At 39.3% G+C, this 25,376-nt stretch overlaps 1 protein-coding gene across 1 annotated transcript in view; it reads right to left on the bottom strand.

The window, feature by feature from the left end:
• Positions 1-11,633: 11,633 nt before the first annotated feature.
• LOC131165777 (growth-regulating factor 9-like) overlaps positions 11,634-25,376 on the bottom strand; it is a 41,648-nt gene continuing 27,905 nt past the window's right edge. The window contains exon 3 of the mRNA XM_058123828.1: positions 11,634-12,243. Coding sequence (XP_057979811.1) covers positions 12,071-12,243 — 173 coding nt within the window. The 3' untranslated portion in view covers positions 11,634-12,070. The remainder of the gene's footprint in view (positions 12,244-25,376) is intronic.

Raw genomic sequence — 25,376 nt, 5'->3', positions numbered from 1 at the left:
CAAATAAATTAGTGTGGGATATCAACGTCCAATATTCTGTTTGAGAAAAAGGTGCACTGATCTAATGACCCAAGTGTAAAAGCAAATTTTTCAACACATTCAACAGATTACCAAAACAATCATGCCAAAGGGAATCTAATAAACATATGATTTACCTCATTACGTTGCACTCCACCACTCTGTCATGAAGTTCCTAATGACACAAGCTCAAAAAAATTCAACCCAACAGTAAAGAGATTCAAGCATTAGTTCGGGTCACCCTATGACACGTTCCAACCTCCACCCAAGAATTAAGAACAATATCCCACAGAAAAAGGCATTTCAATATGAACTTTGTATCCCAATCTATGTAAGACCCAGACAAGCAGAGTTAGCAGAAGTTTAGAAGCAAACATCAATAAACTTACAATGTCGAAAGAGGTGCTGCTGGACGTGTGTGGAAGCACAGAGCCGCCGACTTCCGAGGATGCATCGGAGAAGATAACTATTCTGTGAGAATGGAAGTGAGAGGCCGAAGCTGATGTTGACGGAAGGTGGTGCCGATATTGGAGGTTGGTTGCCAGAGCTGGCTATCGATTGGAGTCTAGATCAAGTGGTCGTGATGCGGCCAGAGATGGAAGTCGTGAGCGCCGAGGACGGCTGCCGGAGAGGGTGCATCCACTAGATTGGCTGGTCAGTGTGTGTAGGATGCTCACGACTGTGGTTGGGGAGTGGTAGTGGAGAGTGAGCCTGAGCCTCCCCTATGTGTGTGTGAAATGCCGAGGGTGAGAGTTTTAAAAAAAAAATGGAGTGAGTTGCCGAGGGTGTCTGCATATGGATCCGAGAGATAGTGAGAGATGGGAGAGTCTAAGAGTGAGTGTGAGAATGGTGAGCCTGTGCGAGAGAGAATGGGAGAGAGGATGGAAGATTTGTTGAAGGGTGGCCGAGACGTTGAAACTGGTAGCTGTTCTGGGAAAAACTGGCAATGACGTGGCCACCGGGGTGACTTCCAGAGTTGCAGGGGAGCCACATACGTAACAGAGTGTGAGGGTGGTGCAGGTGATTACGTGGGAGTGCTCAAAAATCTAGAAGCTGGCTGGGCGTGTGTTGGCTACCTACGGCTCTGGTGTGAGGTGAGGTTGGTAGTGGAGACGAACTCAAAGGGTTTGGTTCAGCCTCGACCACCTTCGGATGAAGCTTGGGCGTCCATGGCAATTGAGTCTGGCTTCGGGTTCTTCTTGAAGGGGAGACTCATGGATCCTACGTTCTCGTCTGAATCGGGGTCGAAACTCAATTGTGCTCGTCGGCGTATTCTTCTCTGCTGGGTGGTGCAGGTGAGGAGGCATCTGGAGATGGTGAGGCAACGACAGTGTGTGCGTGATGGTTCCGCACCGACGAGATGGCGTGGTGATCATGGGTGAATGGGATCTGCGGAAGGCTATGGGGCTGCTGGTGCTGGTGCAGAGGAGACAATGATGGCTGCGGTGGTTCAAAGGCAAGCGGCTAGTGAGGGAGACGGTGGTCGCAAGTTCATGGCTCGTCTGCCAGCTTGGCAGTGATGGTGGTGCCAGTTCAGGGGTTGCAGTGACGGAGATGATGGTGGGGGGTATCAAAGGATGGTGCTGCTAGCATGGTGAGAGTTGAAGACTGTGGATGGTGGCCGTGGAGGTGAGCTCGAGTGGTCTAGGTGAGGAGCAGTGCTCGGGTATTGAAGTTGAGGGTTCGTGAGAGAGGTAAAAAATTATGGAGAGATGGTAGTTCGGTTGAGTGATGAGTCGAAAATGAAAAGTAAGGAGAGATGGTCTGTGAGGGTGAGAATGCTGAGAGCTTTAGGTCATTGGGGAAGAGCTGCGAAGGGGCTCCGGGTATGGAGGTGTGGCAGGTGGTGGTGTTGCCATAGGTGAGGTTGAATGAGAGAGGTGATGGGTTGTGAGGGCGAGCTGGCCGTGAGGTGGTTGGGTGATGCTGGGAATGACTGGTTGGTGGGAGAGGTTTTTGCTGGAGTTGCAGGTGAGGTGGAGGATGGCTGCAAGTTCGGCTGGATCTACACTTACAGGTGGTAATGCTCGAGTGAGATCCGATAGATATGAGAGAGACAAGGGAGGAGAGATTAAAGGAAGGTTTGGTTTGCTGGTGCGAGGTGGCTGGAGAGTGGAGAGTTGCGCGGGTCTGGTGGTGGTGATTTTGAAGGGAAAGAGGATGGGAGATGAGGGCGGAAGAGAGACAGAGAGATGTGTGAGGAAGAAGATGAATAGTGCCCGACCCTCTACTGCGCGTGTTTAGACTCTCCCTTTATAGAGTCTAAGTAATGTAAAATGGCGCGCAAAAGTTGTTGTCATTTACCTGCGTGGGCCAAAAAAGTTCCACAACAGAAGAATAATTCCCTGCAGGTTTTGTTAAAGGGGAATCATTGCGCACATGCTTTCCTTTTTCTTTTTATTCTTGAATTTCTTTTATATTTTGTTGGCCAAATTTTATTTTCCCACAAATGAAAAATCCAATTTTAATAATACTTGATTCCGGAAATTGGAAGGACCCGGAATCGGAAAGAAGACTCAATAAAAATGTTTGAAAAAAAAAAAAAAAGAAGTTCAATTTTAAAAATTAAAGGGCTCGACTCCAAAAAATTTTTGAAAATTTAGAAAAACTTAATTTAAAAATTAAAAATGCTCAAATTGAAAGATTCAATTTTAAAACCAAAAGAGACTTATTTTTTAAAATACCAGGACTCAATCTTAAAATAGGACTCTAATTTAAAATAAAACAGGACTCAATTTGAAAACTCAGACTTAATTTAACACATATCGGGACTTGCTAAAAAACACCGGGGCTCAATTAAAAATACCAAGACTCGATTAAAGACATCGGGACTCAATTAAAAATATCAGAACTCAAATAAAATTACTAGGACTTGATTAAAGACATCGGGATTCAATTAAAAATACTATGACTCAAATAAAAATACTATGACTCGGTTAAAAACATCGAGACTCAATTAAAACATCGGGACTTGGTTTAAGACACCGAGACTCGGTTAAAAACATTGGGACTCAATTTAAAATACTGGAACTTATTTTACAACATGGGGTTTTTCAAATAGGTCCTCCAGTTTTCGAGATTCGAAGTCAACTTTTATTACAGCGGGTCTTCTCGAAAATGGCCTGGTTAAAATTGAGGTGTTGACACCGTTCATTTTAACTGCATGGTTGATTGTTTATTTTTCAGTTTATATACACTGTGTGGTTTGGAAATAAACAAAGCTGAAAATTAATTTGATATTGGGATTGCGGAAACCGAAAAGGAATACGTTGGTTGATCAAATCTTATTGTGGAAACCATAAAGGAGTACGTTGATTGATTAACTCCCAAGACTCAAAAATCATTAAAAGAAAATCAATAACGATCTTTAATCTTGAAAGTGATTGGTTTGAAATCTGAGTTTTGGAAGAGTGGTTGAAAATTTCTATTGTGTTTCATATTGAAAAAATCAAGTGTATCTTGTGTATTAATAACAGGGCTTTTGTCAGCTATACACATAAAAAGATGAATCTTGGAAGCATTGCTGAGATTGTGTTATTATTTCATATTGCGAATCTTATCCTTGTTACCTTAGTTGGATTGGTTTGTTGGATAATTGCTAAAAGATTTTTTGACTAATCCATAAAGCATTCAAAGTAAGCATACTCATTCATTAAGGTTGATAACTAATTTAATCTTCTGCTGTACTTATTGTTGTTAATCAATCTTACATGTGTAATTGTTAAAACTAAGGAGGATTGAGAAAGAGTTTATTAAAAAGGATTTAAAGAAAAATTTAAAATCCCAATTCACCCCCCCTCTTGGGAGTACACCTTCCCTTTCAACTTAGAAATATGGTTAGCCACTTTGCATTCTTTTCATAAGAGGAGCCTAAAAATGTAAAGGAGGCCATTGAGGATGAATCTTGGATATTATCTATGCAAGAAAAATTAAACCAATTTAAGAGGAACAAAATCTGGACCTTGGTTCCTAGATCTGATGATCACACTATTATTGGAACTAAATAGGTCTATAGGAACAGGAAAGATGAAATTGGAATAGTAGTAAGAAACAAAGCCAAACTAGTAGCTCAAGGGTACAACCATGAGGAAGGTATAGATTTTGAGGAAACTTATGCACCTGTAGCTAGAATGGAAGTCATTCGAATGTTATTAGCATATGTTGCTTTTAAGAACTTAAAATTATATGAAATGGATGTTAAAAGCACATTTCTAAATGGCTATATAAATGAGGAAGTATATGTTGAACAACATCCAGGATTCGAAAACCACAGTTTATAGACTAACTAAAGCCTTGTATGGATTGAAGCAAGCTCCTAGAGCTTGGTATAAAAGGCTTAGTGGTTTTTAGCTGGATAATGGGTTTACCAGAGGGAAGATAGACATAACACTATTTATAAAATCTAAAAATGATAACATGCTCCTAGTATAAATATACGTAGATGACATCATTTTTGGAGCAACAAATGAAAAGTTGTGTAATGAATTTACCAGTTGCATGCAAAATAAATTCGAAATGAGCATGATGAGTGAACTTAATTTCTTCCTAGGACTTCAAATAAAAAAGGCCAAACATGGAATTTTTATAAACCAATCAAAATATATTAGAGACTTGCTCAAGAAGTTCAATATGGAAGACAGTAAAATCTTAGGAATGCATATGAGTTCTTCCACAAAATTAGATAAAGATGAGCAAGGTATTCTAGTAGATGTTAAGCTCTACCATGACATGATTGGTAGTCTGTTATACCTGACTGCTAGCAGACCTGATTTTATGTTTAGTGCATATTTTTGTGCAAGATTTTAGGCTTAGCAGTTAAAAGAATACTTAGATATCTTATTGGGACTATTAAATTAGGATCATGGTATCCTAAGTACACTTCTTTTGAGATTGTTAGTCATTCTGATGTTGACTTTGCCAATAGTAAAGTGGATAGAAAAAGCACGAGTGGCACTTACCATTTTTTAGGACAATCTCTAATTTCTTTGTTTTCCAAGAAATAGAACTTAGTTGCACTATCCACAACCAAGGCTGAATATATAGCGGTTAGGAGTTGTTGTACTCAAACCCTTTACATGAAGCAACAACTCATGGACTATGGATTGCACTATGAAACTATACCCATAAAATGTGATAATATAAGTGCAATAAATATCTCAAAGAACCCCATATCACACTCACGAACAAAGCACATAGAAATTAGACATCACTTTATTCATGACCATGTGCAAAAGGGGGATGTGACACTTGAGTTTGTGTGTACAGATGAGCAATGGGCCAATATATTCACGAAACCACTTCAAGAGGATAAGCTTATCCAAATCATACGTGAATTAGGCGTGATGCATAGTAGAGAAGTTGCATGGAGATATTTTGGAGTGCATAATTGAGGGGGAGCAACTTAACTTATAATTAAGCAATCTCACGATTGTCTTATTTTACACTTATATACTTTATAGTAAACTGCACGCTTAAATTCTGTTATGAATAGTTGATGCATCCTACTAAAAACATGAATTCTAACTATACTGAACTGAATTGTTTGCATGTTTGTATAAATGCTGCTTGAAATACTATTTTGTGCTCAACATAAAATTTTTTAAAAGGAAATTTCTTTAAGCTGGAGATTCATTTAAATACTTATATCTTTTTGCCTTGGTCCTTTTTGTTGATGTCAAAAGGGGGAGAAATATCTTCTAGCGAAATTGGGCATATTTCGAGTAAGAAACATTGGGGGAGACTCAAATTGCATATTGAAAATTTTTGATTGTCTTTATTCTACAATATATTTGGATTACAGTGCAATATTATAAATCATGCATAATCTTAGGGTGGGGGGGGGGGGGGGGAACCATTTTTTTGGCTTAACCCATGTTTGCTTGTGTATTTGTCATCATAAAAAATGGAGAGATTGTTGACTCTATGAGTCCAATCCTGTTTTGATAATGACAAATCACTTAGTATTTTACCTGTGCATTGAGATTTTAAACAGGATTATTACTTAGCATGCACGAATGGTAAAGATGCTATGGAGGCCATGAGGAAGTTAAGGTGCATACGACTTGACTCATTCCATGGAAGTAGAAGAGCAAAAGGATGAAGATGGTTCAACTTTCCAATTGTAATTTATACTTAGTCTTATTTGTATTTACATGTCTTATAAGATATGATAAGAAACTCAAAATGAATAATAGACTGACCCTAGGATGCATGTTTTTGATGATATATTCATATACACTTAACATAGGTTGGATCTGTATTTTAAAAGGTTAATAGGGCTGAAAAACAAGGCACTCATCAACAAGAAAATACCAAGATCCTAATTTTCTCAGATAGACCACTTGTCGACTAATCCCTTGGTCTCGTCGATGAGCGAGTGAAGGACACTTGTTGACTAGTTCTCCACTTGTCAACGAGTCTGTCAAGCATACGTGACGCTCCAGTGCTCAACGGGCAAATTTTAGTTAATTAAAATATCTTTTATTGATCCAACTGTTAGAAAACATCCATATGCCGAAAATGCCTATAAATATCAAACCCTAAAACTTATTTTACACCTTTTGCCAACACTCTATCAGATTCAAACACTTTTGGGCATTCTCTCAATTTTCAAAGGGCATTCACTCACATCTCTTGCAAGCATCTTTGGTATTGAGGTTTGATAAAGAAAGAATTTTCTTTGGGCATTCAATCTTCATCTTCAAAGTTTTTCTTCTCTCATAATCTTATATTTAAAATCTTACTGAGAGCAAAAACCCTAGTTTTCCATATGTCCTTTGTTTGAAAAATGTTTTCAGAAATTTTTTTTTTTACTAGGGTTTTGAATCTTTGAAGCATTCACTTTCATATATTTATTCAAAGATTACATTTTTGCAAGAACTGTTTGAGAGCCAACCCTAGCATCTCCACGCATATATTATTTGAAAAATCATTTATTGGTGATATATTGCATTGGGTTTTTAGATCTTTGAAGAAACTCATCGTACATATTTTTATACAAAGATCATATATTCTTTTATTACAAAAATCATATTGAGATCAATACATTTACTCCATTGAGTTTCAAGTTATATTTTGTGAGAGTGTTTAGGTTTTATTGTACTCATTAGCTTATTGGGAAACATCTGAGTGTATTCAAAATTATCTTTCGTCACTTGTATTGGCAGTTCAGATTATGAATCGAGAGGAAGAAGCTACGCCTCTTGTGAGCAGTAGAGTGTCAACATCTCTTGTAAGGAGCAGATTGTAACAGGAACCTTCGTCCTAGGTTATGGAACGGTATAGTGGAATCCTTGGGTAGTTTGCCCAAGGCGAGGACGTAGGTCGGGTTGGCTGAACCATGTAAAATCTAGAGTTTGCATTTCTCTTTCCCTTATCTCATTTTATTTCCGCTTGCGTTTGACTATTTGTTTCACATTTGCCTATTGTTTATGTCTTAAATATATATTGCACTTGTGATTGATTTATTGGTTGTGGAATACATAGCCTGAATTTATTAGGTTGTGTAATACTGAAATCTGTGTATCTCCAAACTTGTGTTTGTGTGGTTGTGCCATTTTAAAATAAGGACTTTAAGTCTTAGAATTTTAAAATATTATTCACCCTCTCTCCCTCCCCCTCCCCTTCCCCCTCCCCTCTTGGGTTTACACCTAAATTCACAAAGAGGGTTAGCATATATAAAATTGTTGTAACCCTTGCTTGAAAAAGATAGTAAAAATTTCAGCTGCTTGCTGTCATAGACCTAGCCATTGTCGAACCACATTAATCCTTTGTATCATTGTTTTATTACTTTCCTTATAATTTGTATTATTGTGTTTCCGTATTGTTCATTGTTAGTTGCTGCATTGTACGATCGGTTTGTTGGGAATTAAAAACAAATTCCGAAACTTGTGAGAAACAAAATAGAGAAATAATACACGCCAAAGAAAAATGAATCACACGCACAAGACAGTATTTACGTGGTTCAGCAATTTTGCCTACATCCACGGAGTTGCAGGGATTTCACTATAATCAGGGAGAAATATTACAGAGAGTGCAGCGATACAATACTCTCCCTAATCACCCAAAAGCAATCCTTTTATATGTTGCGCATAGGGTTCCGTTCCGGATGGGCCCAAAAAATTTTCCAGGGGCCGTTGCCCCTGGACCCCACGAGTACGCCTTGTGTCTTACGGCCCAAGCCTTCGCTTTATGGACTAAGCCTTAGGATAGAAATCTCTCATTAAATAAAGGTCGGGTCATCATCCAAATTTAACACAAACTAGGCTCCACAAAAGCCCAACACGATTTCTGTACACTGTGCATTTATTTGCACAACATTTCCATATTCTTCCTTTCCATTCTTTTTTTTGTAGTATTCTTTGTTAAGTGAGTATTTTCCCCTTTGTACTACACTGGAAAACATCTTTAGGTCAATCATACATATCATGATTTAATCTTATCTCCATATTACATGTATTTTTTCTTTCTATATGTTTGTCATGTTATATTAGCATGAAAATTTTGCATGATTCCTATGTATGCAAGTTAATACTAAGTACTAACATATCATCTAGGTTTGGCGCAAAATAGATTGATGTTATACTTTCATAAAAATTTGAATAAAATTTTTAGAAATTCAAAAATTGTATGCACCTCCATCCTCAAAGGCACAACTGACCAAATCTTAATAAGCAAGCGGTTGATCAACCAATTCAGAGGCCAATCTTGGCCATTTTGTCAACTTTTTTCCCTTTCTTTGTTGGGATGTTTCAGTGTTTACATGTCTTCTAGATTGATTGGTTAAGTTTGATCGTTAATTAATTTTTGACAGTTTTATGGGTTTTCACTTTAAAAAGTCAAAAATCACTATTTTCAAAACACAAGATTTTAAAATGATTGTTCATGACATAGCTTTTGAACTAATTTTTAAAATTTTTGGCCATTTTGTGGACTTTTTTTTCCTTACTTTGTTGGGATGTTTCAGTGTTTATATGTCTTCTAGATTGATTGGTCGAGTCTCCTCATTAATTAATTTGTGACAGTTTTATGGTTTTTCACTTTAAAAAGTCAAAAATCACTATTTAAAAAAAAATTAAAATGATTGTAGCTTTTGAACTAATTTTTAAAATTAGCCCTTTTTTGAAAAATTTATTTTCAAGAATGAAGGTGTTTTTCTGCAAGTTTTATAGTTTTCCTTTTAAAAAATCAAAAATTTTCCATCCATATTCACAAATGTACTCCCACCTTCAAACTTTAAAAAAGGTTTTTTTTTTTATATTTGTTTTCACCTGTTCAAAAATAATAATAAAAATGAAGTGGAGACTCCATTTTCAAGACGAAGAAGAAGAAGAAGAATAATAATAAAGGGGAAGGCTAAGAAACCAATCAATGGGTTTTCAATACTTGCCTTGTTTTCAAAATGTCCCACCCGAGTTTAATGTTAAAGCAAACACTCTCGTCACTTTAGGCTCAATACCAAACTTAGATGCTCAAGACAAATATAATATCTCAATTTTCAAAAATGGATCTCTTTCGTAAGATTACTGAACTTTTAAATTTCGATGATGGATACAAGGATGACTACATAATCATATAGGGGAAGAACTCCTCTACCCTTTGGATATAAAATGTTTCATTAATCAAGTGTTTCCTCTTTAGGAAAGTTCTTTGGTGAATCTTAGAAAAAAAAAAAAAGGGGGGTATGCAATAAAATACTAAAGTCATTAAGGATGTGTATGATAAAATATATCAATTAGCATTAGAACTATAGTAGAGGAATCTAGAGATTTTCCAATCACAATAAGTGTGCATGAAGGTTCCACTTTGAGTCCTTGTCTTTTACTTTAGTGATTGATAAATTTATTAGCTATACCCAAAATGAAATCCTATGATATATTTCATTTGTAGACAGTATTTGTTGATTGAGAATCTAAGTTAGAACTTTGAAGAACCGTATTAGAGTCTTAAATTTTTAGAATAAATTGGGATAAAATAAAGTATATGAAATGTAATTTCAGTAACATAAGGAGGAGTAGTAGAGACATGTTAAACATGATAATCAAAAAATTAATAACACTAATAGATTCCGATATCTTGGATTTATTATGCAAGTAAAGGAAAAATTGAAGATGAAATAGATAGAATTAAAGCAAGTTAGGTAAATGGAGGAATGTGTTAGGTGTGTTGTGTGAATGTAAAATACATTTAAAATTGAAAGAAAATTTTTACAATACGACTATAAGGTCGGTTATATTTTATGATTCGAAATGTTGGACAACTAAGAAACTTGTACATAAAGTAAAAATTGTTGAAATGTGAATGTTGAGGTGAATGATGGTATAATATTAAAAGATAAACTAAGAAATGAGCATAGATGCAATAATTTAGGTATACAATTGGGTCGAAGACAAGATGAGGGTCGACTTAGATGGTTTGGACATTTGAAACGCATGCATAGTAGAGCATCTATGAGGAGTGAGTTAGTTATTGTTTATGACATGAAAATGGCTAGGGGTAGGCGTAAAATAACTTATAATGAAATAGTGAAGTAGAATTTAATAGTTTTTAATCTAGTAGAGGAAAATGCACTTAATCGGATGAATTGGCAAAAAAGAATTTATATAACTGACCCTACCTATGAGACTTAAGGTCTATTGTTGTTGTTGTCGTCATTGTCCCTTTAGAGAGAAACATTGGGTTGCTTCCTATAAACTAGGGTACATTATCAAAAATCCAATCTATCTTCCACGTTACTAAATTTGAATATGAAAGATACATTTGAAAGAAAAAATCTCAACGGTGGAGGCCTTCTTCCAAATCTTCTCAATGATGTCTTTGTCATAAGAGAAGGGGGGGAAATTTACCATAGAGTCTGCTAACCAGTGTGTTCATTTATATGTTCCAACTTGGAAAACTTCTTCTAGAAGTTTGATACAACTCATCCATGTTCCTTGAAAGAGCAATGAACTGCAATTCATTGACATCGGGAAGTTCTACTAAACAAATCCTCCAAGTCTTGTTTACAGTGTTTTGAATCTAAGGACTTGGTGCATTTTTAATTAGTGGAAGGAGCTTTGCAAATAAAATCCTCAAAACAGTAATCAATTGAACACTCAACCTCTGAGACTCCATCATTTAAAGCATTCTCCATGATTTAACAAATCAAAAATCAACATTTTTCTATGTCAACCAACAAAAATGCCCTCCAAATTCAATCAACATTTTTGACATAGGGTTGTTTCTTCTATTAATGAAATTATACCCTCAGGGAGCTTGTTAATTATTAGAAACTCAACATATTCCAAAAACTAGACTGTCCTTAAATTTTAGCATATTTAAATAATGTTTGAAGTATAAATTTAAAATTGAATCTGACATCGTATACATTTAGAATAAACTTAAATATATTTTTATACTATTTTTGTTTTAAATTCACACATCTAAATTAAGTCCGAACCCAAGTAAATATTTTTAAAGGTTGGTGGGGGGGTGGACCTACCTCTCTCTGCTCCTGCATCCCCTTGGCTAATTCGCTAATGACATTGGCATGAAGCTTCATCATAAAAGGCACTTTCATGAGCCATTTACGAAGAAAAGGTCCGTGTAAGAAACAAACCCATTAAAAAACTTGTACATGGACAGCAAGTATATCTTATACCATAAAGTTCATTGATTATATTTCTTACCAGACTTAGCATCCCCTGTTTCCTCTGCTCCAAACGACTACTCTAAAACTGTCAGAATACTGACAATTGGGCTAAAAAAAATGGATACCTAAAAGTTGCCCCTACAAGAAGTATCTATTGACCACAAGCTTCATCAGTCAGTCATATGGCAGCATCTCATGAAGAAATACTACTGGTTTCAATGTCATAAGTAGCGGAGATGGTGGTGCCGCTGCTGCTCCTGGTACTTTTTTCACCTCTGGAGGTCGGTGTGGGCCTTCCTGCAAGTGACATGCTGAGATTGCCGTTCAATTTTATACGACCACAAAATTTTCTGGGTTTGGCTGGAGAAGGTGGGGGATGATGAACACAGCCCGTGTTGCCAGCAGATTCAGCAATGGCAAGTACTAAGATTCCTTGTGCTTTTTTGCACCTCTGTGCATGTGCTGTGCACAATACCTCTGATGAGCAATAGCATCCCTGCTGCACCTCCATTTCTTCCCATCAGTTCTTCTGCATCTCCATGGTTCAGATTCTGTGTTGCTTCTGTAATCAAAGCACAAACTGCTGCAGCCTACAGCTGAAAACATTAACAAGCAAATAAACACGATTTGCTGAAAGAATCCATCAAACATAATGAAGCAAAATTCATTTTGCAAGTCTTGACGAAGATTGGCTACTCAATCTCAAGGACAAATCTGCTGAAGAAAACCCAACAATGCACAAGAGATAACCTAATGCTCCAGATCAGTTAATCAAAGACAATAAACAAAATTCTGAAAGGCTCGCAACTTCTTAAAGTTTTTAAGGTTCCCGAAAGCAACGCATGATAAGAAAAAATGGGCCCTAATGTAATGTTCTGCAGAGTAATGGCATGCACAGGGTTGGACAGCAAGGAGTGGAAGGAGAACTATTAATGCTTAGTTGCCAAGAGAGCAGTAAACAGGCGGCTGCTTCAAACAGGCTTTCAACCCGAGGCAAAAAGGTACTCTCTTCGAGGGAGAAGTCCTGATTTGGAAGAGCGTTTTTATAGGAATGTGCCACTGTGTTCTTCTGCGATAATTTAGAGTTCTTGTGGGAGAATGACAGTCGTTTTCTTGGAATAGTGGCCCATTTGGAAGAGTTGTCAAAGAAGTTAGTTCCCAGAGGGAGTGTTTGTTTCTAGGTCTGCGCCATTGTGGTCTCTCTGGGCTTATCTAGGGATCCTGTAGAAGAGTGGTGATGGTTTTCTTGGAACAGGAGAAACTTGGAGGAGTGGACAAAGAAGTTTGTCCTCACAGTGGAGGAAGAGGAGATTGGGTTCAGCAATTATATGGATAATTTATCAGAGCTGTGGAATGAAGAAACCATCTTACTGGACACCTACTCACTGAAAATAATTTAGCAATGCATCCATGAAATGCACCCGCCTGGCAACATAGAAATCAATGCAACAAATTACTGTGAAGGATGTGAGAGAATTTTTTCCTTTCTCAGTTTCCACATATCATAGAAAAGTGTCGCCATGGCAGTTTGATAAAAAGAATCTGTACTCTTGGATGACTACATAGGTCTATTCAACAACAAAATATCTACTTGACAAAAGCTTCTTTTTGGGTACAGATGGGTGATCTGCCTTTAAACTCAATGCATAAATAGACAATAGTGATTGTGACTCCAAGATTGGTGCTTGTGAAGGCTATGAGGCAGGAGAATCAGGGATGGAATGGGATTGGCATCTTCAGATTCAATTTTGAGCCATTGTGGATGTCCCGATCCATCTCAAGCATATGGGACAGTTTACAAAACTGTGAATGAGAACATCCATTGTGGATGTCCTTAACTTGGTTACACTCGTGGTCTTAAATTTCCACTAAATGTTCGAAATTTTCGCCGAAATTTTGGATTTATGTCACCCACGAAATCGAAATGACAGTCAATTTCCATCTTTGCATAATTTCCATTGAAATCTCAACGAATCATCCAAAATTTACCGAAATATTGAAATTTTAGCGAAATTTATCGAAATCTTAATTATATAATGAAATTTCCTCAGAATTCAAATAAGCAAGTTAGGAGTAAAGTGAGATTTATCTTTTAATTTTTTTTATTTTTTTTTATCGAAACAAAAGATTATTACAAGTATTTTTAAACTTACCACAACATTTTATTTAATCATTCATGTCTAAATTATCATTATTGGTATAATAAATAACATTTAAATGATTTAATAATTTCATTTGTATTACCCGAATATGTTGAATGCACATTATCTTACAAATATATTTGATACGCATACTATATTATAACTTTTCCACCTCATACACAATATAAATATATTTAACTTGTAATATAGTCATAAAACTTACATTATTATGTTTGTTACCCATTTCTTAAGTTTCACAAAGATTTACATGCTTTACTACTGATTTTCATTATTTTTTCAAATTGAAATCGAAATTGGAATTTCAGTGTAAATTTTCAAAAATTTGGAGCTTCAAAATTCGAGTTGAAATAGAAATTTAAGACTATGGTCACATTCAGCGAATCTGTTCTCTAACAAGCACCACTATCTTTGTCTTCATCATTCCTATAAGGCAAAGATAATGTTGGGTTAGTCCTTCCAAATTGTCAATCCCCATTCACATGTTAGGATCGGAGGAGCCCATGGGTGAGCTTGATACACATGGGTAAATACCAATTTGACCCAAAAACTTAAGTCTATTGGGTTTTGGACCCAACCATGTATATAAGCACATATCATTCACTCAAATTTTTCAATGTAGGACAAACTTACAAGTGAAATTTTCAACAATCTCCCCCTCACTTGTGAGTTCCAACTGTCCAATTCCCCAACAGTTGCTCAAGTGGGTCTTACCACTGGCGCCTTACGGACGTCAGATTGCATTCCATGTGCCTCCGAACAGATCCTACCTCTCACGTCTTGACCCTATTTGAATCCATCCCCAACCCAGATAATCCTTATTGGCCCAGGCCACACACTTGATCCTCCAAGTGTTAGCACGTCAGGAGAACTAGCTTCACGTATCAACTTTTTATGATGTCGCTCACCTAGAGTTACGAACCGTTGGCTCTGATATTACTTGTTAGCACCGAAGGAGTCCATGGGTGGACTTATATACATGGTTGGATCCAATATCCAATAGGCTTAAACTTTTGGGTCAAGTTGGTGTTCACCCATGTATATTAAGCCTACCCATGGACTCCTCCGGTGCTAACATCACAATCCTAATTGTACGAGCATTAAGGAATTAAGTGCTTAGAAGTACAAGCCTCATGTCCCCAACCTCCTTAAGAACTAAAGTTCTATAGACTTATTTATGTAACAGACTATATTAACATGATATTTCACTTGCCTTTGCTGGCTTTTAGGGCATACAACTAATAGTTCAGTCGCCATATCTCCTGTTCATTGCCTGTTCTTACTTCCAGTCGCGGCCTGATTATGTAGCCATTCTTTGTCCATGGTAGACTTAGGAAAAATTCACGAGATTCAATTCCTCTGAACAGCAATAGGTCTATCTCGTGTGTCCTCTAGAAGTTTGATACTCAAATCACAAGCGTTCAAATTGCAGATTGGTATTTGGTTCACCTGAAGACTCCAAATTATCAACAGAGGTGATATGGTTTGATGAAATTCCTGGGCTATGGACCCTGTCTAGACTCACATCATCTCGAAAAAAAAACTTGCCAACTTCTCCAAAAGATGGGATCCCTGAGTAATGACTCTCCATTCCTTTACACCTATCATTCTCAATGATCACATTCTTCCTGCAAAGATAATCAATAGGAAGCCCTTAGTTGTTTGAAGAAAAAGGGTTGTGATCTCCTTCTTATTCCTCTAAACCTTCATCCTCTAATAGTGCAATTTATTTTCCCTTATTCTGATTTGCACTCCAGCCCCTAACTGAGCCCTGAACTCTTCTACAAGCAGCCAAAAGTCTCTGTAACAATTCCTCTTTTGATCTTGAACTAGCTAATAGAGCAATAAAATTTCCTCCCTTGCTCTTCGAATATAGACTTCAAGGTCTCAATCATGGGAGTCAACGATTTGCCTCAAATGAGGGCCTCCTTATAGGAGTGAGCAGGCGTAGATTTTTTAAGCTTGAGATCTATAATTATTTGGTCAGAAACTCCTTTTTGTTTACTCACCATGCCCCTCGCTTGAAAAATTTCTGAAGTTAGATTTGAGCTCTTCCCTACAAACCCTGAATGTTTCCCTTGAAAATTTGATTTATCTAAATTAGGATTTCTCTTTAGCTGTTTACTTGAATGCCAACCCTATGGTGCCAATCTAGAAAACACTGATTTTATTTCATGGAGTCTTAGAAAATTACTGCATTAATAGAACAGCAATCAAGACATCTCAACTGCTAGACTACAGTGTCTCTGACACTATCTCCGTGCGCACCCCTGGTAGCTTCCTAGAAAGCTCTCCAATCAGAACCCTCCTCTCCATCTGGTATGCAGATCGCACTCAAAATCTCTTTGTGTGAGATTTTCTCCGATGAAATAAATTTCCTGAAGTGTTTGCCCTCTGCCGGAGCAAGAGAATGTAGCTTGGGGCTCTATGTATTCTCGCCCAAAGGTCTAGAGTTTTCATAAAAAGGAAACTAAAGAGTTCAAGTTCTAGCCAACTACGATATCTTCAGAAATAGATAAAGCGAACCTCCTTCATTTGGTCTTCTCAACAATGCACAAAGCTCTACCACTCACCTCAAAGGATAAGTGTTTCTTATGAAGAAAGTGGATTCCATTCGAGAACCAAAGAAACAGAGATGAGATGAAGGAAGTAAGTTTCCTGGGAAAGACGTGATGAGCAGAAGAAGAAAAATAGGGCTTAGAAGGGACTTTTTCATCGTGCGATATGGAGATTTTAAAGGAGATCGCAAGCTTAGTGGAGATTAGGGTTTTAGAAGGAGAATGGAAGATGGAAGAAAGATGCACAAGACACAGGAGTGAACAAGACACCAAAGCTTTCTGTGAGAAGACAAGAGATTTAAAAGAAGAGATGAAAGGAAAAAGAGAAAAAAAAAAAAAAAAAATCAAGACGCAAAACCTTACTGCAATGGAATGAGAGGATGAGTTACGATGAAAAATCTGAGAGAGGGAGGGAGAGAGGGAGAGAGGAAGAGAGAGAAGTAGTGGCAATCGAAGGAGATATCGCCATGATTGCTCACTCACTAGGAGGGCAGGACAATGAAGAGAAGCGTTGGATGCTTGCAAAAGAGAGACCACATCACGATTTCAAATTTGCATTCATTTTGTATTTTTACTATTTAAGTCATATCTTTTTAATTGTTGTTTGGTTCAAAGACAAAAATGACCATTTGATCATTCTTGTTTTTTATTTGTTTTAGTTTAATAAATATTAACCAAGATGTTTGTTTTTAGTCTTCATTTTCAGTTTTTATTTTATAAAGGGTGGTCCATTTTTTTTATTTTATCAAAGGGTAAATTATATTGATCAAAGACTGAAACATACACTAGGGGTAGCCAAAGCTCCCAATCAAATACATATAGCATCAAAACTAGGAAAAGAAAACCTAGCAACAATTACAATTCAACCTAGGCATACCCAAGGCACAAGGCTATTACAATCAAAACTAGGCGTACCCAGAATACAAAAGAAACTTAAGATCAAATGAGCACAAGGAGGCCAAGATCCTAAATTCCAAACTTCCAAAACACAGGCAGCAGCATGCCTGGAGCTTCCATAATGCCATGCCCGCAAGGACTGTTGGGTTTTACCGATTGAGTAGTCAATGGAGAAAATAAACAAAGCACACACATACATCAATATTGACACCAGAGTTACGTGGTTCGGCCAAATTCCGACCTACGTCCATGGGATCAAGAAATAACTATGTACTGGGAAAAATACAGAGGAGGAGGATACAATCACTCAACTCTTACAGCTATCTGTTCTTACTCTACACTATCTCTCTTCACGCAGCTTACACTGCACAGACACTCTCACACACTCACTGCACACTGCAACACACCACCATACACAACTCCACACACACGTATATATATATATATATATATATACACAAGGGGGAGCAAAAATTCAAAGGGCAGTAGCTAAATGTCAGCATAGCCGGTAGAGTAGGTGCAGTAGCAAAGGTTGACGGAGGAGCAGCTGGTGCCGAAGATGTTGAAGGAGCAGCAGCCGTCTGCTTTGACTGGGTATGGATCCATCAATTCTCCCCCTCCATACCCATAAGAGGAGAATAATATGTTAAATCTTCAATTGACATTCATTCCAGCTATATCCCTACATAGCTAGAGCTTCTCATAAGTTACCCCCTTTGTTAACATGTCTGCCGGATTCTCTTTAGTATGAATTTTGACTAACTTCAACAGTTGTTGTTCCATCACTTCATGTATCCAATGATAGCGAATGTCAATATGTTTTGTTCGGGAATGGTACATTGAATTCTTACTCAAGTTCAAAGCACTCTAACTATCACTGTAAGAACCCAAAATATAAAAATGGATTTAAATATTAAGATAGGGGCAAAATTGAAAATTTTTGGGTCAAAGAGCTATAAAAGGAAATTTCCTTTGCTTCCTCATTAAGAAATCTCAAATATCTCTCTCTCTCTCTCTCTCTCTCTAAACCTCTCTCTACTCCTCTCTAGAATTCTTCGCCGATCGTTAACTGAATCGAAAAATGGAAGCTACCACGAGGATCGTGGAAGGATTCTCTACAACTTCTACGAATCGAAATCTCGTTTCGGAGGTTTTCGAGTTTCGACAAAAAATCGAGGTAAGGCTCGATTTTCAATTATGATCCGGTAGTTTTGTAAGTATCAGTCTTGTGAGTATATTCTGTACTGTGATTTGTAGATTTTGAAACTCCGTTCGCTGTTTAGAGACCTCGGAGTTTGGGATTTGCTTACGGGGTTAAGGTAAGGGGAAACTGTGTTATATTGGTTATTTTTGAAATTGGACTCGGTGGAACTGTGGTCCACGGTCCTGTGTGTGTTTTGGCTACTCATTTGGGGGGATCTAACGGGGAAAACTATGGGTTTTTCATTATTACATTTTTTGGGAAAAAGGGGGCAACGGGTTGAATCCCGGGTTTTGTTGAAAACCGAGTATATGTGTGATTTATACTGTGATATTGGGACAGTATTGCCTTGACTTTGTTTAAACTGTATTTGTTTGGAAAACCATGTTTTAGATTACCAAATGGGTGTGGTTTGTTTGGTTATATGAGCATGCATGTGTGTATGATATGCGAAACTGCTGATAGGAACGCTGTTCTGGAATTGTTGATAGTATCGCGATTCCAAAATGGTTCCAGGTACTGAGAGTGATCGGCTCTATATCCGAGGGCATGAGCCTATCCCGGCAGATCAGGGCGAAGGGTGTGGATCCACCAATTAGCACTGGTACGATGCCATGGGAGTCGAGGACTAGCCATGTGCCAGTGGTGCCGTGTTGCGCGGATGGCTACGGGCCAATGTTGGATAGTCGCGGATCGGCTTCAGGCCAATGAGTGTGACGACACTGTGTACTGATCATGTGTGTGTATTACGACGGGGTTGCGTATAAATGGCCGCCGTATGCGTGCGTATATGCATTGTTCGTATGAGTACTAGATTGCAATTAACTGCGTGTATGTTGCATCATGATAATACTCAAATGCCACACACCGATATAACTTGTATTCTTCCTTACTGAGAGGTGTCTCACCCCTACTGTACGTACATTTTTATAAGTCCTTCGAGTAACCAGAACTAGCGTCTTGGTGTAGGGAGCATAATGGCCGGTATACTGCGTTAGTGCTCGGGTAAGTGTTAGGACTGTAGTTGATGGGTTGCCATTTTGAGTTGTATTTGGGCACCCAGTTTGTACGTTTTGTTAGAGCTGTATTTGACTCATGTATAGACTCTAGTATGGTACTGCATATGTTGATAGAATGATTTTTTTTCGCTATGTATATGTTTGTGATTGGATGTGTTTATGGTGCCTTGGAAACCCACGGGGTTGGACCCTCACCCATTTTACTATATCTGTGATGATTTGTATGATACAGGGACAGGTTAGGTTACAATTTTCACCCCAGGTCCCATTTCCGAGTTCGGGGCGTGACAGCTTGGTATTAGAGCTAACCATGTTACTAGATCTTGTAAACTTGGTTAGGCTTAGTTATGAGTACATACCAGAGTATAGGATGTGGATATGGGTAGAGTTGGTTGATGGTTGTTCGGTTGTTAGACCGGGATTTGTCGACTGTATTCCGTGTTTTTCCTGGGATGACGATTCCAGTAAAAGTAGGGCAGATCATTGATGACTTTCGTGTCGGTGTGATAGAACAGACCTAGACCTGGCAGGGAGTAGTTAACACTATTAGTGCAGATCACTGTGTTAATTGTATGTGTTGTAGGGATACTGATAGATTCCTATTGTGTTGCAGCATGGAGCCCAAGGATAATAACCTGGGAAGTGGCTCCAAGGAGATTGCGAGTGATGAGTCTTCTTCTGTGCCTCGAGGTTTGACAAGGCAGGTATTGCGGGAGATCAGGCGGAGTGTGAGGAGACGCGAGCGCTCTCCTACTGCTGCGGGGTGCATCATTGAGAGGTTCACACATATGCATCCTCCGACGTTCTCTGGAGGACATGACCCGACGACAACAGAGGATTGGGTGGAGAAGACTGAGAGGATCTTGGAGGTCCTGCATTGCACGGATAGGCAGCGAGTTCTTTATGCCACCTTTCAGCTGTCTAGGGAGGCGGGTCGATGGTGGACTGCAGTGAGTCTGCTGGAGAAGCAGAGAGCCGGTTCAGAGGAGATGACGTGGAGCCGTTTCAAGGAGGTGTTCTTTGACAGATGCTTCCCGACTTCAGTACGTGATGTGAAGGCGGATGAGTTTTCTGCACTGACTCAGGGGAGTATGACGATGCAGGGATATGCGGCACGGTACGTAGAGCTGTCCCGCTTTGCACCATGTTTGATCTCGAATGAGTATGAGAAGACTCGAAGGTTCGAGAAGGGTTTGAGGAAGGATATCCGCAGACTGGTGGGTATGCTTCAGATCCCCGAGTTCTCAGTATTGGTGGATAAAGCCACGGTGATCGAGACTAGTACTCGAGAGGATGAGGCGGGTCAGGAATCGAGGAAGAGGACAGTACTTTCTGGTTCTCAGACAGGATCTTGTGAGGGATCGTGGAAGAAGAGGAGCAAGGACTCAGGTTACTGCTAGAATACCGAGTGCTAGGATGTCACAGGCGGCACGAGGGTGAGTGTCGATCATTTGGGGGTAGTTGCTACAACTATGGCCAGATAGGCCACAAGTCTCGTGATTGTCGAGCACCGAGGCGAGACGTGCCTGCAGTTAGTGGGGACAAAGGGAGCAACCAAATACCTCGGGGAACCGCTCAAACAAATACAGCTCTGGCTAAAGTATACTCTCTTACTCCAGCGGACGCTGAGCATGCAGGTAACGTGGTGACAGGTACCTTATTATTGCTTTTGAATAAAACTTCTATTTTGTTTGATTCGGGTGCAACCCATTCCTTTGTATTTGTGAATTTTATGGGACGGTGTGGGGTTGAGACCCGAGACATGAATGAGATGTTATTTGTTACTACACTATCTGGGAGTGTATCTTTCTGTAGGAAGATGTTGGTAAACTGCACAATGAAAATTCAGGGAAAGCTGCTACCGGCGAATCTTGTGGTATACGACATGTCGGGGTTTGATATCATTCTGGGAATGGATTGGTTGTTCTCCAGTTATGCTGTGATCCACTGTCGTAGGAAGGTAGTAGTTTTTAGACCTCCTGAGGAGCAGGAGTACGAGTTCGTAGGATCGTGTGTGCATTCAGCGCCACAGATTCTGTCAGCATTACAGGCGAGGAGGCTACTCTTGGACAGATGTCAGGGGTACTTAGCTTGTGTGAAGGAACCGCCGCAGGATGAGTTGAGACTCGAGGATATTCGGGTAGTTAGCGAATTCCCGGATGTGTTTCCAGATGATTTACCCGGTTTACCTCCAAATCGTGAGGTGGAGTTTGCAATGGAGTTGCTTCCTGGTAAGGCACCGATCTCTAAAGCTCCGTACCAGATGGCTCCAGCAGAATTTCGGGAGTTGAAGGAGCAGTTGCAGGAATTACTGGACAGGGGATTCATTCGACCTAGTGTTTCACCTTAGGAAGCTCCAGTATTGTTTGTGAAGAATAAGGACGAGTCGATGTGTATGTGCATTGATTACCGTGAGATTAACAAGGTAACTGTGAAGAATCGTTATCCTTTACCTCGTATAGATGATCTCTTTGACCAGCTGCAGGGGATGCGGGTCTTTTTGAAGATCAATTTGCGGTCAGGATATCATCAGGTGAGGGTTAGAGCATAGGATGTAGTGAAAACTGCTTTCCGAACCAGATATGGCCACTACGAGTTCTTAGTTATGCCTTTTGGGTTAACGAATACACCGGCGGTGTTCATGGATCTGATGAACAGGGTTTTCCATGAGTACCTAGATCAATTCGTAGTAGTATTCTTTGATGACATTCTAATATACTCGAGGAGTATAGAAGAGTACATTGAACATTTGAGGTTAGTATTACAGATTCTGCGGGAGAAGAGGTTGTATGCTAAATTGAAGAAGTGTAAATTCTGGTTGAGTTAGATTGCATTCCTAGGCCATGTGGTTACTGGGGATGGTATATCAGTTGATCCTAGCAAGATTGAAGCTTTGGTTGACTGGGTAAGGCCGAAGAATGTATAAGAGGTTCGGAGTTTTCTAGGACTGGCGGGTTACTATCGTCGGTTCGTAGAGGGTTTCTCTAAACTATCTGGACCTCTAACACATTTGACCAGGAAAGGAGCACAGTTTGAGTGGACCAGTGATTGCGAGCAGTGCTTTCAAGAGTTGAAGCACCGGCTGGTTACTGCTCTAGTGTTGACCATTCCTTCAGGAGATGGTGGGTTTGTGATTTATAGCGACACGTCATTAAAAGGCCGAGAATGTGTGCTTATGCAGTAGGGTAAGGTAGTGTCGTATGCTTCTCGGCAATTGAAAGAATATGAGAAGAACTACCCTGCGCATGATTTGGAATTGGCTGTTGTTGTGTATGTGTTGAACATCTGGTGACACTATTTGTACGGGGTGCAGTGTGAGATCTTCACTAACCATAAAAGCCTCAGGTATTTCTTCACGTAGAAGGAGTTATACATGAGATAGAGGCATTGGCTAGAGTTGATTAAGGACTACGATTGCGCGATTAGTTATCACCCGGGGAAGGCTAATATGGTAGCTGATGCATTGAGTCAGAAGTCAGGGCGTATGGCTGTATCTGTGGTTGTAACTCAGTGTCACATCATACGGGATTTGGAGAGCTCAGGTATACAATTGGTGGTTGGTGATCATCAGGCTTATTTTTCTGGTTTGGTGGTCCAACGGACCCTTTTTGAGCGTATAAAAGCAAGCTAGTGATGCAGAGTTGGCAGAGGCTATGGAAAAGGTACAGCAGGGATTGGCTACAAAGTTTAATATCTCTAAAGGTGTGTTGAGGTTTGAGACTATACTGTGTGTTTTGAACGATGATGAGATCAGAAGGACGATTCTAGAGGAGGCACATTGTTCTATGTATACGGTACATCCTAGTAGTACAAAGATGTATCAGGACTTACGCGAGACCTTCTGGTGGTCTGATATGAAGAGGCAGATTGCTCAGTTGGTGGAGCAGTATTTGATGTGTCAGCAGATGAAAGCTGAACATCAGAGGCTGACAGGGCCGTTGCAGCCTTTGCCTATTCCGGTGTGAAAATAAGAGCATATTTGCATGGATTTTGTGATCGGTTGCCGCCAACGCTTCACGGGCAGAATGCTATTTGGGTGATCGTGGATAGATTGATGAAATCTGCTCATTTCATACCGATGAAAGTTAGCTATCCTTTGAGTAAGCTAGCAGGTTTGTATGTGCATGAGATTGTGAGAATGCGCGGGATACCAGTATCCATAGTATCAGATCGGGACTCGAGGTTTACTTCCCGATTCTGGATGAGCTTGCAGGAGGCATTGGGGACGAAGCTTACTTTCAGTACAGCGTTCCACCCCCAGACTGATGGACAGTTGGAGAGGACGATACAGATATTGGAAGATATGTTGCGAGCTTTTGTGTTAGACTTCGGTGGTAGCTGGATACAGTTTATGCCACTTGTGGAGTTTGCTTATAACAACAACTTCCAATCTAGTATCGGGATGATACCGTTCGAGGCTTTGTATGGTCGGAGGTGTCGATCTCCTTTGTGTTGGGATGAGGTTGGTGAACGTCAGGTGTTAGGACCTGAACTTGTGCAGTATGCGTCTGAGAAGGTGGGTTTGATCCAGGAGAGGATTAAATCGGCTTAGAGTCAGCAGAAGAGTTATGCAGATGTTCGCCGCCGTGAGTTAGAGTTTGAAGTGGGAGGTAAGGTATTTCTGCGTATTGCTCCAATGAAAGGAGTGATGAGATTTGGCAGGAAAGGCAAGCTGAGCCCAAGGAATATCGGACCATTCGAGGTACTTGAACGAGTGGGTCCGGTAGCCTACAGAGTTGCATTACCTCCAGCACTTTCGAGAGTCAATGATGTGTTTCACGTCTCCATGTTAAGGAGGTACATGTTCGATCCTTCACATGTGATAAGTTATGATAAGTTGGAAATTGGGAATACTTTAACATATGAGGAGATACCTGTTCAGGTTCTGGACCGTAAAGTTCAGAAGCTTCGTACCAGAGAGATACCATTAGTGAAGGTATTGTGGAAAAACCACAAGGTTGAGGAAGCTTCTTGGGAACGGGAAACGAAAATACGCCAAAAGTATCCACAATTATTTTGAGCACTTGTACATGATCCTACTATAGGTTGGGATAGGTGGTTAGTCATCGAGAGTGTGAGTATTGTGAACTCCTGAGACTGTTGTATATTTAACCACGGTATTCCTCCGCCATAAGTGAGGGTGTGTATGTGTATGTGTATGATGGGACTGTGCTGTGATGATCGCCAATTCACTCTTGAGTTGTGTCTATGTATTTGATTGTATGTATGAATCTGGGAATAAAAGACGACAAATTTCGAGGACGAAATTTTTGTAAGGAGGGGAGATTGTAAGAACCCAAAATATAAAAATAGGTTCAAATATAAAGACAAGGGCAAAATTGAAAATTTCTAGGTCAAAGGGTTATAAAAGGAAATTTCCTTTACTTCCTCATTAAGAAATCTCAAATATATATATCTCTCTCTCTCTAAACCTCTCCCTACTCCTCTCTAGAATTCTTCGCCGATCGTTGATGGAATTGGAAAACGGAAGCTACCACGAGGATCGCGGAAGGATTCTCTACAACTTCTACAAATCGAAATCTCGTTTCGGAGGGTTTTGGGTTTCAACGAAAAATCGAGGTAAGGCTCGATTTTCAATTCTGATCTGATAGTTTTGTAGGTATTAGTCTTGTGAGTATATTCTGTACTGTGATTTGTAGGTTTTGAAACTCAGTTGGTTGTTTAGGGATCTCGGAGTTTGGGATTTGCTTACGGGGTTAAGGTAAGGGGAAACTATGTTATATTGGTTATTTTTGAAATTGGACTTGGTGGAACTGTGGTCCACGGTCCTGTGTGTGTTTTGGTTACTCATTTGGGGGGATCTAACGAGAAAAACTATGGATTTTTCATTATTACAATTTTTGGGAAAAAGGGGGCAACGGGCTGAATCCCGGG

Source organism: Malania oleifera, chromosome 10, assembly GCF_029873635.1.
Source record: "Malania oleifera isolate guangnan ecotype guangnan chromosome 10, ASM2987363v1, whole genome shotgun sequence".
Classification (NCBI taxonomy): Eukaryota; Viridiplantae; Streptophyta; class Magnoliopsida; order Santalales; family Ximeniaceae; genus Malania; species Malania oleifera.
The sequence above is the reverse complement of the archived record's forward strand: the minus strand, read 5'-3'. Positions and strand labels throughout refer to the sequence as shown.